The following is a 16,502-nucleotide window of genomic DNA, read 5'->3' on the forward strand; positions in this document are numbered from 1 at the left end:
TTTACTTTCTTCCAGCCCAGTGTCAACACAAAAGTTTGAGGCCAAAACTCAACACTGGAAAAGGATGCACGTTTCTCACATTTTATGCTTCGTGACTTATCCAGGAATTCATGTAGAAAACCCAAACTCTGAATGTTATAAAATTATTTTAATTTCTTTTAGAAAAAGCATTGTCCCCATATAACATCCCATATTTCCATTCATCCTTGAGTCTTTGTTTCACAATAGAAATAACAGTAGGCAAGTCAGTTCTGGTATCTAGAACTGGCATTAAGGAGGAATGCAAAATTAACAAGTGGAGAAGAATCTTGATAGCATGGAGGTCTCGTGCTGGGTTGCCCCTCTGCAATCATTCAAAGTAGTTTTCTTGTTTTAGGAGATTTTCTGATGAAGCCAAAGTTGGCTGTCCATGAAGAAGCGATAAGCAAGGAGAGAAAACCAACCCCTTGAAAGTAAATTAAGTCCAAAGTCAACTTTGACCCCGCTGCTTCACAGAATCCACTATATGTATTATCTCTGGATATTGCATGTTCATCTAGGTTTTACTGCTGCCATGGACATGTAGTCAGTGTTGTTGTCGTAAGTGTTGGCACATTGGCAAACCTAGGAACAAAAAAATAGATGGTGTGGATTCTGACTAATAATTTTGATGAATGATCTTAACCAGTGACGTGTGGTGAGGTTTATGGCTGGTGAGGCAGTCCTTTCCCCCAACACCCCACTGACTAAAACATTGAGAGAGAGTTTGTTTGAGTGAAGAAACAAATGCACAGACACACACACACACACACACACACACACACACACACAAATTATAGCAATAGCAATAGCAGTTAGACTTATATACCGCTTCATAGGGCTTTCAGCTCTCTCTAAGCGGTTTACAGAGTCAGCATATCGCCCCCACAGTCTGGGTCCTCATTTCACCCACCTCGGAAGGATGGAAGGCTGAGTCAACCTTGAGCCGGTGAGATTAGAACCGCCGAACTGCAGATAACAGTCAGCTGAAGTGGCCCGCAGTACTGCACCCTAACCACTGCGCCACCTTGGCTCTTACAATTACATTACTTACAATTACATTAATTTTGAATTCCTCCCCCTCCCTCCGACCCACATACCTTTTCCAGCTGTTTCACAATCACAGAGGATTTCAACTCTGCTCTTGCCTGCCATCATGAAAATGTAAAAATGTAAAAGGAAAAAGGCAAGAGCTGCTGAGGTCAGGCTGGGCTAGCTGCTGCCAGAGTCCCCAACGGACGACTCTGCTTGACTGTTTAAAAAAGCCTCTTAAAAAAAACCGCCCTCTACAGGAGGAGGCAAGGGAACCAAGTGCCTCATCTACATAAGGAAGTTTTCGGCTTTTAACCCTTGCTTAACTCTGCTCGAGTGATCATAAAGTCAGACTAAATGAGGCACGTGGTTCTCCCGCCTCCTCCTGTAGAGGGCCCTTTTTAAAAGGCTTTTTTAAACAGTTAAGCACTAAGCAGAGTCATCCACTGTGACTCTGGAAGCAACTAGCTCAGCCTTTTTCCTTTTACATTTTTTTTTCCTTTTCATGATGACAGTGGTGAGGCTCTGCCTCCCCTGCCTCCCCTGACTGCACGTCACTGATCTTAACTCTTTTCTTTTCTTTTGAAATGACCAAAACTATGCAAAAGTGAAAGAATGGCAAATTCAGGGTAAAAACAAAATAAAATAAAAGGATTATCACCCCCTGTTCACTTTCTGCTGGATGCTTTCCAAGTGACTTCAGAGCTTGGCAGGACCCACTATTATTTATCAATTCTTTTGCAAGCAGCAATCTGAGGAATTGCTTTCTTGGATATTTTTGCTGATGTTCACAGCGTTTTTTCCTCCCTTCGCCCTAGTTCTAAAACTTCAGGCTACTAAATCAATAAACAACTCCATCTTATGCAAATTAAAAGTAAACTGCTATCGCTTGTGACTGAATTCCTATAGTAAATAAATGACCTAGATTTATTCACCAAAGTGGTTTCCATTCTGCATGCTGACACTGTGTGCCTCTGAATCACCCAAAATGGAAAGTCTGTTACTATATCTTTGGCAGAAACTGGACTTGAAGAAGGCTGTGGAAATCACTTACCGAACTTCTAAAACACCTTATTGAAGAAAAGATGCAGGCAACAAATAAAAAAACTACGAGCCCAATAAGTATCCGTGATGTAAGTTCCGACAGCCAACAGGATTTTTCTGAATCTTCTGAATTTTCTGAATCTGGGAAAGAATCAAATTTGGTTTTTATAATTAAGACTTGAAAGTAACTGCCACCATTGTGAATTGTGTAGTATAGCCCAAAAACCAGGCCAATTTCCTTTCTGAAGTGGCTGGTGATAGCAATAGCAATAGCAGTTAGACTTATATACCGCTTCATAGGGCTTTCAGCCCTCTCTAAGCGGTTTACAGAGTCAGCATATCGCCCCCACAGTCTGGGTCCTCATTTTACCTACCTCGGAAGGATGGAAGGCTGAGTCAACCCTGAGCCGGTGAGATTTGAACCGCCGAACTGCAGATAACAGTCAGCTGAAGTGGCTGCAGTACAGCACTTTAACCACTGCGCCACCTTGATCAACAGAGGTGGGTTCCTACCAGTTCGCACCTATTCGGTAGAACCGGTTCATCAAATCTACCGAACCGGTTAGAAGAGGTTCCACCAGTGGACCCAGAAAGCAGGCCACACCTACAGAAGAGGTTCCAAAATTGTTTGAAACCCACCACTGTGTAATGTCCCACAGTTATCTATGCATTAATAATGATCTAGTAATATTTCCTTATACATTTTAGGGACCTTTCCTTACATAATTGGTGTTTTCTTTCATACTTTTGGATTTCTAATTTCTGTTTCCGTTAGTTGGCAATCGCTAAAACCAATCCCACGTGAAAAAGTATTCAAAGCCTTCTTGATTTTAATTGTCAATTTATTTATTCCTGCACATTGCAATATTTACTCATTTACATATTTCTGTTTTTCCACTGTTGTGCAAACACAATTCCAGCAGCTGCTAACATGTGTAAAATTAAATATATATTATACTCCCTTTCAAATAGCCAACAAAATATTTCTGGTTTTAATTCCAGATTGATTTAATTAGGATTGCTTCTAACCACTAACTTCTGAATAGCTACTTGGACCAACCTAATTACTAATTCATAATTTCATATCCGGTCACATGGGTGGCAAGCCACTCCCATTCGGTCACATGGGCAGCAAGCCATTCCCATCCGGTCACGTGGGTGGCAAGCCACTCCCACAAAGGAGGCCACACCCACAGAGTAGGTTCCAACAATTTTTGAAACCCACCACTGGTGATCAAGTATATCCATAAAAACCTTTTGACATATGATTATAGACACAGGGAAGAGAGAAGGGATGGAGCAAGAGAGATTAGCCAACCATCCTGTTCTTGTGACTCAGAAATGAAGTTTGACTAGAACAGTGTTTCCCAACCTTGGCAACTTGAAAATGTCCAGACTTCAACTCCCAGAATTCCCCAGCCAGCATTCGGAGAGCTGGCTGGAGAATTCTGGGAGTTGAAGTCCACAAGTCTTAAAGTTGCCAAGTTTGGGAACTACTGGATTACACCATTGATTGACTTCCCATAGTGACTACCAGTGAGCATGGGAAATGACTTTTATGTAAAAACATTGCATGTCAAAATATTGGTGGGTGGGAGAAACTATGAGTCTATAATTGTGGGTATATATTTAAATATGCAAGCCATCAATGTGGATGCATAGGTACTTGTGAAGGTCTTAGAGCAGGGGTGTCAAACTCAATTTCATTGAAGACTCCATCAGGGTTGTTTGACCTCGGGTGGCCAGGGTGGACGTGGCCAACTCAACTTCACTCATGTTAGGGGCACTTGTGGTGCTCTGCCCAAGGGCTCTGCCAGCAAAAATGGGCTCCTGATTTCCATTTCGGCTGCAACAGCCTCCTGCAACTGTCTGCCAGCAAAAATGGAGCTCAAGAGGACCACATGCAGCCTTCCTGAGTTCTGTTTTCATTGGCAGAGACACCGCGGGCCAGTCCTTTGCTGTTTCCAGGATGTCTCCATGGGCTGGATCTAAGCACCCCATGGGCCAGATCTGGGCCCTGGACCTTGAGTTTGACAACAGAGAGAGTGGGAGGGAGGGAGGGAGGGAGGGAGGGAGGGAGGGAGAGTGCTCTGCTCCTTGATCACTATGCTCCCGTGACCCGACAAAAGGGCAAATGACAAAACCGTGCCGACTAAACCGTGTCGCTAAAACCGCGACGTCATCAACGCGGCGACAACAATGCGGCGACAACAGTGCGGAGACAGAAGGCGATTTCAGTCGACAGAGGGGAGATTTAAGTTAAGGTAAGGGTTAGGTTTAGGGTTAGGTTTAGGGTTAGGTTTAGGGTTAGGGTTAGGGTTAGGGTTAGGGTTAGGGTTAGGGTTAGGGTTAGGGTTAGATTTAGCATTACGTTTAGGGTTAGGGTTAGGGTTAGGGTTAGGGTTAGGGTTAGGTTTAGGGTTAGGGTTAGGGTTAGGGTTAGGGTTAGGGTTAGGGTTAGGTTTAGCGGTACGTTTAGGGTTAGGTTTGGGGTTAGGGTTAGGGTTAGGGTTAGCGTTACGTTTAGGGTTAGGTTTAGGTTTGGGTTTGGGTTTGGGTTTGGGTTAGGGTTAGGGTTAGGGTTAGGGTTAAGGTTAGGGTTAGGTTTACAGCGTGCTTCTGTCGCCGCGCTGTTGTCGGCGTGATTCAGCGCTCATTTGTCGGAGCACTTTAGAACACACGGTTTTGTCACCGCTGTTTAGTCAGACGCGGTTTTGTCATTCGCCCTTTTGTCGGTGAACCCCATGCTCCAGCTGTGTTTTCCATCTTACTACTGTTCAATCTCTAGCAGCCCTGGGATACTAAAAACTGCTTTCAATTTTATTTGGGTGGAAGTGAGGGTGTGTGTGGAATAACAATGAAGCAACAGCTCTCAATACATGAACTTAGTGGGATTTGTGGAACTTAGACTTCTCCTAAATGGTGACGTCATGAGTATTATTCCTTTACACATTTATATTATTTATATTTTAGATTGTTGCCAGTTGAAAAGAGCAGCTGGCATTTCCCCAGAATTCAGTGTTCTTTCCTTCCAAAGGAGATGAAAGAAGAAAAATGCTTTCTCTAAAATAAGGTGAAACAGTCTGACAAGTAAGAATGATTTGACAAAAGGAATTGGTCTGCTAAATCATACTTTGATAGATTTATTTAATTGTGTTTTAAAAAACAAAGACGACTTACCTTGAACATAGAGATGCGTTTCATTTGATTTGCAACAACGATAAACTGGAGTAAGAACTTCTAGGCAACAGGTGTAAGTATCACTATCCCTGCTTTTTAAATTTCTGAGAACGAATGATACGTTTTCATCTGAATGGATTGGTTCACAGAATTCATTTGTTCTTTCGGAATTATTTTTTCCATTGTCTACATAAAGAGAACAGACTTTTTGATTGCGCTGGCCCTTATACAGCGTCATATAGAAACCTTTCACATTGCTGGGCAAAGGACAATTCAACGTAAAATTTTCTTTTGGAAATTCATCTTTGATCCAAGAATGGTTGGTGGTGTCCTCTGTAGAAAGAAGAAAATAGTTAACAAGTAACAAGGAAACATTGCCATGGGAAGATAGCAGTTGTCTGCTTTGTTAACAAAGAAATATATAAAGGAAAAACATAAGGTAAAAGAAGGAAATGGACTAAGACTTTTTTCTAAATATCCTGCCACATATATCATTTAACCCCATGATTATCTATGTAATGATATAGTATAAACATAATTGATACGATCAATTGCATCAATTTGTGTGATCTCATTCAATCCAATACAGGATTCTTGTTTTGACAGCATTTTTCTATGTCTCCAAAGTGGCTGAACAGGTTGTCAGATGTTTATCCTAGTTTGCTGATAGTTTTTGTGCTTTTGAGCTTCTTCAAAAATAAGTTGATATGTTTTCTTTAGAGTTCCAGCATTTGTGATTAGTTTTCACATGCCTGCAGCTGACTTGCCCAAGGTAGCCTTGCCAATCCATGACATCACAATATTTAAGCGAGTAATAGCTAAAAAAGGCATCACATGGACAGGGCCCATTACAATACCAGTAACAGGTAAGCAATTTGTTACTTTTCATTATATTTCTTTAAAAAATAATGAACAAGTTGTCTCGGGTACTGAAACATTAGGTGGCATAGAACAATATAGTAAATTCAAAATTAAACAGCAGCAAAATAATGATTTTAGAGAAACTAAAAAAAAACCCTCCCACCCATTTCAGGGAGACAACACAGATGTTACACAACCCTCAAAACATAGATTAGTCAAAATCAATATCAAAAGCAGACCACAAATCAACTTATCCTAGGGCCTGGTGAAAAAGACAGATGAAATGATATGTTATCTCAAGACACCAGGAGAAATATGTTTATGATGTTCATTTATTAACCAACCTAAAACATTAATCACTACTCAATAGCAGTTAACCATATATTGGATCAAAGTTTGATGCTTGGACGTAGAGTTTAAATCATATTGACTCATATGGCATTTATATATGTGCAGAATTGCAAATCCCAGTTATTAATTCTTTCTTGTCACTCTCATTTGGATAATGATGTCCTTAATTAATGTCACTAAAATATAATAAGTCATACCTGTGCAAGTCCTAGTGCAGGATGAAATGGATAGACACTGGCAAGCACCTAAAATAGTATATCAATGGTATTTAATCATTTTTAAGATTTTTTAAAAAAACAATGTACCTAAACATTTACATTGCATAGTAGAAATTAACAATACAGTAGCTTAAATAAATGATCAATCATTGCAAAGTACCCCTATTATTTTGCACATCGTGAATTCTTTGAACATTATTTATGTTATAAATTCTGTTAAGGTTGTGAATGTAAATAATATTTGCAAAGGTTTGACTCCAGCCAAGGATGTATATATTATGATTAGAATGAGAACACATTGTGCAGAGAAATCAAGAAAGGGCATGTAACGTCGCAAGATACTGCAATGCAAGTATAAAAGAGTAGGTTATGTGCCATAGTATTAGCATTGTGGCATCTTTGTGGTTAGGAATCAAAGGTGGGTTCCTACCAGTTTGCACCTATTCGGTAGAACCGGTGCGTCAAATCTACCGAACCGGTTAGAAGAGCTTCCACCAGTGGACCCGGAAAGCAGGCCACACCTACAGAAGAGGTTCCAAACTTTTTTGAAACCCACCACTAGTCCTTGGATATGACTATTCTACACTATCATGCTCCTATTTCTAAAACTCAGTGCCTCTGTGAAAGGTAAGGATGACTACTGCGTTTCTGGTGCAATCAGAACATTGTATGTGTTGAAGTTGTTTTAACGCAAACCAAAGATGCCTTTTGAAAAACAAGTTTGCATCATATTCTTATGCATGCCAGTGTTGTGTGTGAGGTAATTTAAGGTGGTTCTGACAAGTGTCGTTGGCATCTTCATATCCGGTCACATGGGCGGCAAGCCACTCCCATCCGATCACATGGGCAGCAAGCCACTCCCACAAAGGAGGCCACACCCACAGAGTAGGTTCGAACAATTTTTGAAACCCACCACTGTTAGGAATGGTGATCTAAATGCACAAATGCAGGCAAGGCATGTTGCCAGTGAATGGGGCTGCAGTAAGAGATTATCTTTAAATGTCCTTTTCTGTTTACCTGCAATGTATTCTGCTTGTATAAATAGAATCAATTGAGAATCCTATGTACCTGGAGTTATACCCAGCATGTAGTATAGACTTCTGCTATGGAGAAACTCTTGGTGAAACTAGCAAGGCCAAATGAAAGAGACATGGAAGTGAACACAGTTATCCCAATTTCTCTCTCAGAGTTTAGGAATTCAAGGAAATTGGAGATAACATGGAGCAAGCACCAGGGTGCAACTCAAGAGCAAATGAGAATAACTTGACTACAGCAAAACTAGAAAACAATCATTGCTGAAACTAGATACTCTAGCTCCCTATTCAGCTGGTACATGAATCTTAACTCTTTCATACTATTGTTTTTCCTCTTATTTACCTCAGCTGTCTTACCTTATCTTTTAATAGATTTGATTAAAAGCAGAATATCGGATCTGTTGGATTCATCACTATAATGCTAAAGCATAAATGAATAATCAAAGGCCTCTTTGTGTTTCCAAAAGAAATCGTAGGTCTTGCAAAATCTTAAGCGTTGGTTCCAATTAATTATTTTTATAATTATTGCCACTGTTATAGAAATGGGTCAATGACTGAAAAATGGCGCCTACCACAGTGAAATGATGCTTGACTCTTCAAAGGGATTTGGATATAATAATACTGTATATATACTGTAAATGGAATGACTCAAGTCTATTCAGCAGTTTCCAAGACTGGATAGTTTAAAGTATAATCTTAAAAAATCTAAAATGCTAATAGCAGTGTAGAAATAATATAATAAATAAAGGTGTGGTTTCTTATTCGTTTCTAAGATTTCACAGAAATGAACCTAAATGAAGTAGGAGAACTATCCGAAGGCCACTTCTTGAGCCTGACCACAGAGGTCATTCTCCCATTCTGTGTGAAGCGCAACCCCCAGCATTCCAAGTCAGCATATGGCTACGCGGATTGGAAATTGTGAGTGCAATTCCACCACATCTAAAAAAGCATGATGCGCTCTTGCGCAACCTCCTTGGAAGACCAGCTGCAAATAGACAGCAGAAATGAATTAGTGGAGACATTTCTTTCATATGCCAGGTTTAGAGATGAGAAAAGAGATGCTGAATGCTTCCTTTATAAGTTATGCGCAAGATGCCTTCATCACCTTTCTTTGCATGGTTCTAATTTCTGTACAAACAATGATTGGCCTGCTTGTTTTCTTAATCTCACCTATGTTATGTAATGGTATAAAGTAAATTTTGCCAAAAGGTTGGCATAATTATATAGATGGCCAACCCTCAATGATCCTTCATCACTCTATTTTGGGGGATAAATGTTGATATTCCATGGAGCAAAATTAGATTCTATCATGTAGATCAGAAGACAACATCATTAAGTCTTCTATTTACATGCTGCATATCATACATTGCCAACTCCTGACTGCCACATTGAATGTTTTGACGCACCATGGGATAATACCAAGGGTGGATTTCTTGGATAACCATCATTATTAAAATATTATCTAAGTAAATTAAAGCAGTACTCCAAAATATATTCTCCTGGGGGTAAGTCTCAGTGACTTCAAGGAGATTTTGAATTAGACATTCCATGTAAAGTGGTCTGATGATGGTCCTTCACACATGTAACTAGAATTCTTCAGAATGATCCAGGAGTCAAAAATAGATATAAAGTAATATAAACCAACTTTATATGATATAAGCACAAGGTCAAAAACAAAAAACAGTCAACAGCTTAAAAACCAAGTAAATAATATACTAGAAATCTTGTTCTGGACATAGACAGAGTATTCCAACTGAGAAACGTTTTTCTCTTGTTAAAATACACCTGACAATGTTGGCAATCATTTTCTGGAGTTGTTTATAATATATATATTTATAATAAAGTTAAAATGATGATTATAACTCTGTTCAAAGACATTACTATACTATATACTAGTGGATACGGTTTTAGTAAACTAAATAATGGCACGTAAGAAATTACAACCATTAAATTTGGTCCTATAGCTAGAGAATGATTCGATTTTTCATAGAATAAATGCCTGTTCTTTACCGTAGCTTCAGGGTCCCTGCTTCTAAACGTTTCTTATACAGTCGTTAAACTCAATAAAATCACAACCAAAGGAAATTGCTGCCAACAGAATCTGCAGTATCACTTACCATGTGAAGCTTCGAAGCAGTAACACAACAGGCAGAAAGCCACAATGCCTATTTTCATATTCACGAACCTAGATGCTGAAATTAATGTTTTGTATTGTCAAGGAACAAAGTTTTATACTGAAAAAAAAAAGAGGGTGCTTCTCTCGCTTTAGATTCTCGGTAGTAGAAAAGAACACTGTTTTTGTTAAAAAAGTACTCTTTGTTCTTTGTTTAAATTCCACATGTAAAAATACCTATACGTCACCATGAAATAGGTGTGACTGTCTGAAGTGTTGGATTTCCCCAGCTCAGTTTTATTTCACTGAAAGGGTAATCCTTTTCCTGTCTCGGTTTATGTCAATGAGCAGAATTTGAAACTAGTTCCAGTTTAATCTGAGCTGACAGAAATTAAGCTCATGGCAATATTGGTTATGCTGAACTTTTTTCTTCACAATAATGCTGTAGTTAGAAAATAGAGGCTGCGCTGAAAGAGGAAACATTAGGATTAGTGTGTCAGAAACACTCTGACACACTAGTCCTAATAATTAGAAGTAAGTAGCCTTCAGATTATTTTGATTTTATTAATTCGTTTTGCCATTTAGTAATTTTTTGCTATATTTGTTTGGAAATCCATTGAAGATTATTTTAGATTCATACAATGCAACAAGAGCCGAGGTGGCGCAGTGGTTAGGGTGCAGTGCTGCAGGCCACTTCAGCTGACTGTTATCTGCAGTTCAGCGGTTCAAATCTCACCGGCTCAAGGTCGACTCAGCCTCCCATCCTTCCGAGGTGGGTGAAATGAGGACCCAGACTGTGGGGGCGATATGCTGACTCTGTAAACCGCTTAGAGAGGGCTGAAAGCCCTATGAAGCGGTATATAAGTCTAACTGCTATTGCTATTACTAATATTTAAGATTTGAATTAGATAGAGCAAAAAAGACCTCAGCACAGTGCAACAGGGTGAGCTCCAACCAAATAGTCATGCTGGCCATTATGACCATGGAAGTATCTTCAGAGAACTCTGGCTCCCTTGGCTAAGAAACAGAGATGAGTACCAACCACTCTGACAGGAAAAATCTTTACCTTTAGTAAGAACAGAAATCTATTCCTTGTTCTTTTTGGTGTACCTCAATAAATTGGAAATTTCCATGGATTTCTGTTCTGACCCCCCCTCGTTCCACACCAAAGCACACTCCGAGCCAGAGATAAATTACGGCATTTAATTAACAGACAAACAGGTCCTTGGCAGCAATCTGGCCTGCCAAGCTTACAGTAATGTCCTCCCACATTCAATCCTGCGTTGACTTCTGCAAAGAGGGGCCTGTGCAAAGTAGTCTTTTTATAGTCTGGAGAGGAGCCTAATGACCACCAGCTGAGTGCAATCACCTCCTGTAATTGCGTAATTGTTCCTGACGCCTATTAGCTCTCTGTTGCCGGGCATCCAGGAACAACTCACTACTGGCGTCCGGATCACTCTCCCTTGTCGCCTCCCCACTGGTCCAAGGCTCAGGTGCCTCCTGGTGGCCAACCAGCCTCTCTGCGCCCCGCTCGGAGTCGGAACCCTGTCCAGGGTCCTCCACATCCTCCAGAGCCGACTCATAAGGCCCCTCGCTGTCGGAGTCTGGTGGCAGCTCCAACGGCTCCTGCTGGGCCACAACAGATTTCTATAAGCAGCTCTTGTTATCTCTTCCAGGAGACATTTTAAAATTTGTTTTTCTTAGGGTAAAACAGGAAGTTACCTATCAGGATAACAATATTGACCTTTTTTCCCCTGAGAGTTACCAAGTTTGCTTTATCCGAAAGAGAATTGGTTTGCAGTGCGATGGAAACAAGGCCTATCAACATCCTAAAGTGAGTTCTTCATACAAAAAAGTTTAGGAAAAAATAAGGTTCCAAATACAAACCAGGTCTAAATATAAATACTCAGTCATAGGGAATGAGGCAAATTTTCCAGCAGCTGATAATCGGAATACACAAAATCAAGACAATTTTTTTTCAGTACTTGTTCATCTCCACAAACCACTTTCATATCATAGGCTTCAAGCTCACACCCTAACCCAGATAGACTGCATTGATCCAATTAAGACTGATGGTCTACTCAAGAGCCATAGTGATTTGTGAATCAATCACCTGCTTAGGTTCTTTAATGATACTCTCATTTGTTGCAATTTGAAGCCTCCTTATGAATTAATCCAATTATCACTACCTTCAATTTTCTTGAAATATGTAAGGCGCATAGAAGTAAAGAGGTAGCTAGGAAAGAACAGAAATTCTAATGTGTTTAATTTGGGAAATTAACAGCTCGCATTAACTATGTAACTTTTTTTGCAAGAAATTTGTATTTTTATTAAACAAACAACACACACCAAAAATCATTGTCTTATATTACATCTTGTAGAAAGTGTGTCAATTGGTTACAATTAGCTTTCGTGCATCTCTTCCACAGTCATTTCTTATATTCATATCAAATGTCTAGGATTCTTAATGAGTCTTACTATCAACGTAGCATAGTTCTCATTTGACTGAAATTGTTTCAGTGTCCTTTTGCCTAAAATAACCAATAGTTAAAAACACAACCACCTGATGGCATTTCATTAATTATTACAAAATCATCCAATAGCCTTAAACCTTTATAACATATTCTAAACAAAGATTAGTTGACAAAGTTTCTAAGGTCTTTTTTCCCCCCAAGTCACTGCTTATAATTTATGTCCAGGTTCCTTTTATAGTAGTATGTATGTATGTATGTATGTATGCGTGCGTGCTGATAAATAAATAAAGGGAGACTAGTATAGATCTAATTCAAGCTATTTAGCTTTCATCAGCTAGCCATACCCTTGCTGGGAATTGAACCTGTGCTCTATTGCCTCTTAGGCAGATGTGTTAACCATTGAGCTACAGAGCTCGACTCCTTATCAGCCAGGCCAGGGTGAAAGGTATATATTTAAAGTCACAACCCCTGGTATGCCCAAATATGGGAGGAAGGTCATACTTCCATTCTCTGTCCTTCGGCTCGTCACAAGAGACCATCCAGACCGAAACCCAATATTTTTTACTGTTGCCTATATATTGCCTTTATTTATTTATCAGCACAAACATAACAAATGTAACAAAAAGGCAACAGTAAAAATATTGGGTTTCTGCCAGGATGGTCTCTTGTGACGAGCCAAAGGACAGAGAATGGAAGTAGTGATCTTCCTCCCATATTTGGGCATACCGGGGGTTGTAAAAATCTAAAATAAACATATATGTATATATATGTTTTCTGAGGTTTTCGCGGGTGTTAGTATGTAGGTCTCTAGTTGTTCGGGTTTTCTCCCGCGTAGAATTGGAGATGTCTTGGCGACGTTTCGACGAAGTCTCATTCGTCATCTTCAGGCTGCTTCAGACTACTTCAGGTTTGGTGTTTCCAGGAGTAGTGTGAGATCTCGGCTGTTTGTCCCTTTTTAACTGCCAGTAGGGGATTAAATTTTAACTGCCAGTAGGGGATTAAATTTTAACTGCCAGTAGGGGATTAAATTTTAACTGCCAGTAGGGGATTAAACTGATTGGGTGGGGGCTTGGCTGTGTCTTGATTAGGTGGAGGTGTGTCCTTATTTGGTGGAGGTGTGTTCTGTTCTGATTGTTTGGGGGGTTGTGTTTCTTGTGAGGGTAGGGGGGGGGTTAAAGAGGCTGATTGTGCTTTTGCTGTCTGGCTTCTGGGTCGTGCCTCCTCATCAGTTTGTGTTTTTGTCTGTTTTCTTTGTGGATGTTTTTTGGTGATATTCTGTGTGGCTATTGTGGGTGTGGGCCTGGTCTCATTCATCATGTTTGGGATTCGTTTGTTAATAAGGGCGGGTTTCCAAAGGGCTGGCAGGCGGGAGGTGCCCTTATTAACAAACGAATCCCAAACATGATGAATGAGACCAGGCCCACACCCACAATAGCCACACAGAATATCACCAAAAAACATCCACAAAGAAAACAGACAAAAACACAAACTGATGAGGAGGCACGACCCAGAACCAGAAGCCAGACAGCAAAAGCACAATCAGCCACTTTAACCCCCCCCCTACCCTCACAAGAAACACAACCCCCCAAACAATCAGAACAGAACACACCTCCACCAAATAAGGACACACCTCCACCTAATCAAGACACAGCCAAGCCCCCACCCAATCAGTTTAATCCCCTACTGGCAGTTAAAATTTAATCCCCTACTGGCAGTTAAAAAGGGACAAACAGCCGAGATCTCACACTACTCCTGGAAACACCAAACCTGAAGTAGTCTGAAGCAGCCTGAAGATGACGAATGAGACTTCGTCGAAACGTCGCCAAGACATCTCCAATTCTACGCGGGAGAAAACCCGAACAACTAGAGACCTACATATGTATGTATGTATGTATGTATGTATGTATATGTATGTGTGTATGTATGTGTGTATATATATATGTATGTATGTATGTATATGTATATATGTGTGTGTGTGTGTATCATTAACTGTATCCCTTATCATTCCATTATTAGTTGTTATAATTAACTATGTAACTTTTAAAGTAATTTAACAATATACAAAATGAAAAAAGGAATAAACCAAAGAAATAGAGATAAGAGATAAGAAAAAAAGGGGAAATATAGCAGAATCTGGCTTGCCACAAGAATATTGAATATACTTTTCTATCTGAATGAACTATCTTTGCACCTAACATACTGTATCACTACTTGGTGTCATACGTTGCCTTTTAGTATTCAAAATTCTCAAAACAAATCTGTCTAATCACAACTTCCTTGATCTTCCACTTTCTCCCAACCCGTTTACTCTTGTCTTTCTATATTTATTTTAAAAATTTGAACCTCATTCATCCTCAATGTCCAAATCACCTCCATGTACTTCTTTTGCATTGATCTCTCACTTCTTTATTCAAACCTCATTCATTCGGCACTCATTCATTCCTAAACAATATTCTCTTGTTTTATCAAGAAGTCATCATTCCCAATGAATTCAGATTACTGAATGACACATATCATTATTGTTTTATATCCCACTGTTGGGGGGAAAAAAACCCTACTCTTAATAGTTTGTAAGATATGTAGAAAGAGACTAAAACATTGATACATCTAACTAAAGCTAGTGAAATATTATGTATGTTTGTATGTATGTATGTACACATGCATGTATGCCTATGCCTATGCCTATATCTATCTATCTATCTATCTATCTATCTATCTATCTATCTATCTATCTATCTATCTATCTATCTGGCTATCTATCTATCTATCTATCTATCTGACTATCTATCTATCTGGCTATCTATCTATCTATCTGGCTATCTATCTATCTATCTATCTATCTATCTATCTATCTATCTGGCTATCTATCTATCTATCTATCTGGCTATCTATCTGGCTATCTATCTGGCTATCTATCTATCTATCTATCTATCTATCTATCTATCTATCTATCTATCTATCTATCTATCTATCTATCTATCTAAATTGCAGTTCCAATGGACCTTGGAAAATAAGATTATTTGGACCCATTTCAGTCAAATTTCAAGTCAAGTGATAGCATGGAGATGAATTTACTGCACCCGGTGTATGGCACAGCTGGGCTTGTGGCACAATTTGGAAAGAGCAGTCCTACTGGTGGTCTTTGATCTCACAACAGCTTTTGATACCATTGATTATATTATCCTTTTGGATCAACTACAAAGGGTTTGAGATCAAAGGCATAGTGCTGTGGCATTTCTCTTTCTGGTTCCAATCATTGTTTGGGAGTGGAGGAAATAAAGTCTGAAGCCTCTTTCTTATAGGGCAGCATGGTGTTTAACACTCTCACACTTCCTGTTTAACATCTATCTGAATCTGCAGGGAGAAGTCTTCCCATGACACAGAATCAGGTATCATTAGTATGCCGGTAATAGTTGTATATGTCAAGCATGCCTCCTTCAGCAAGAAAGAAACCACTTAACTCCATTTATGGAATTAAAAGTACTTTTACTAGTTATGAAAATATGTCATGTCATCCTCCTGGTCGCTGCCTGGGTTGGACATTTCTTTGAAGGTTCTGTTTTTATTACACTCCCCTCGGAAGGTGTTAGCTCCGGGATGAGTGCGAAAGTGAGACCTTACTTAATGTCAAGCCCGCCTCCTTCAGCAATGAAGAAAGAAACCACGTAACTCCATTTGTAGAATTAAAAGTACTTTTACTGGTTATGAAAAGATAGCTACGAAGTAAAGCAAGGTCTGAGGCAGAAAAGCGCGAAAGGATACATATCAAACATTTGCCCAGCCCCTCCCCCCAACAACCCCCACCCCATTTCCCAATCTGAAAAATCCCTTAGGTGTCAAGTGTGTGCATCTCCAAGAAGTATCATCAGGTTGGAATGCAGGACGGTTGGCCTTGACCAACTCCAAACATCGGCCATCAGCATGCGCAGAAGATGGTGAGAACAAAACTCCCTTTTTAACTAACCTGCTGTACCAATTATTTCCCATCCCAAATACCACGTGTCTCCCCCCCTCCATTTCTATGGCAGCCGAAAGCAAGTAGCGAAGCAGAGGCTGACATCTGGCCCTCCTTCAGAAAGAGATGTCATCCCTGTAAGAAAACAAAACATAATACAAAACATAATATAGGTACGTACATGTTAAAATATATTAAGGCTTATCAGGGTATTTAGTGTAG

At 39.7% G+C, this 16,502-nt stretch overlaps 1 protein-coding gene across 1 annotated transcript; it reads right to left on the minus strand.

Moving 5' to 3' along the window:
* Window positions 1–531: 531 nt before the first annotated feature.
* Window positions 532–9,935, minus strand: LOC116520436 (T-cell-specific surface glycoprotein CD28-like). Its single transcript, XM_032234630.1, has 5 exons — window positions 9,856–9,935; window positions 6,684–6,731; window positions 5,275–5,607; window positions 2,105–2,235; window positions 532–603 (listed from the first exon to the last, which is right to left on the minus strand). The coding sequence occupies exons 1-5, from the start codon at window positions 9,911–9,913 to the stop codon at window positions 532–534; spliced, it is 642 nt and encodes a 213-aa protein (XP_032090521.1). The 5' UTR covers window positions 9,914–9,935.
* Window positions 9,936–16,502: the final 6,567 nt, after the last annotated feature.

Source organism: Thamnophis elegans, chromosome 1 (assembly GCF_009769535.1).
Source record: "Thamnophis elegans isolate rThaEle1 chromosome 1, rThaEle1.pri, whole genome shotgun sequence".
NCBI lineage: Eukaryota > Metazoa > Chordata > Lepidosauria > Squamata > Colubridae > Thamnophis > Thamnophis elegans.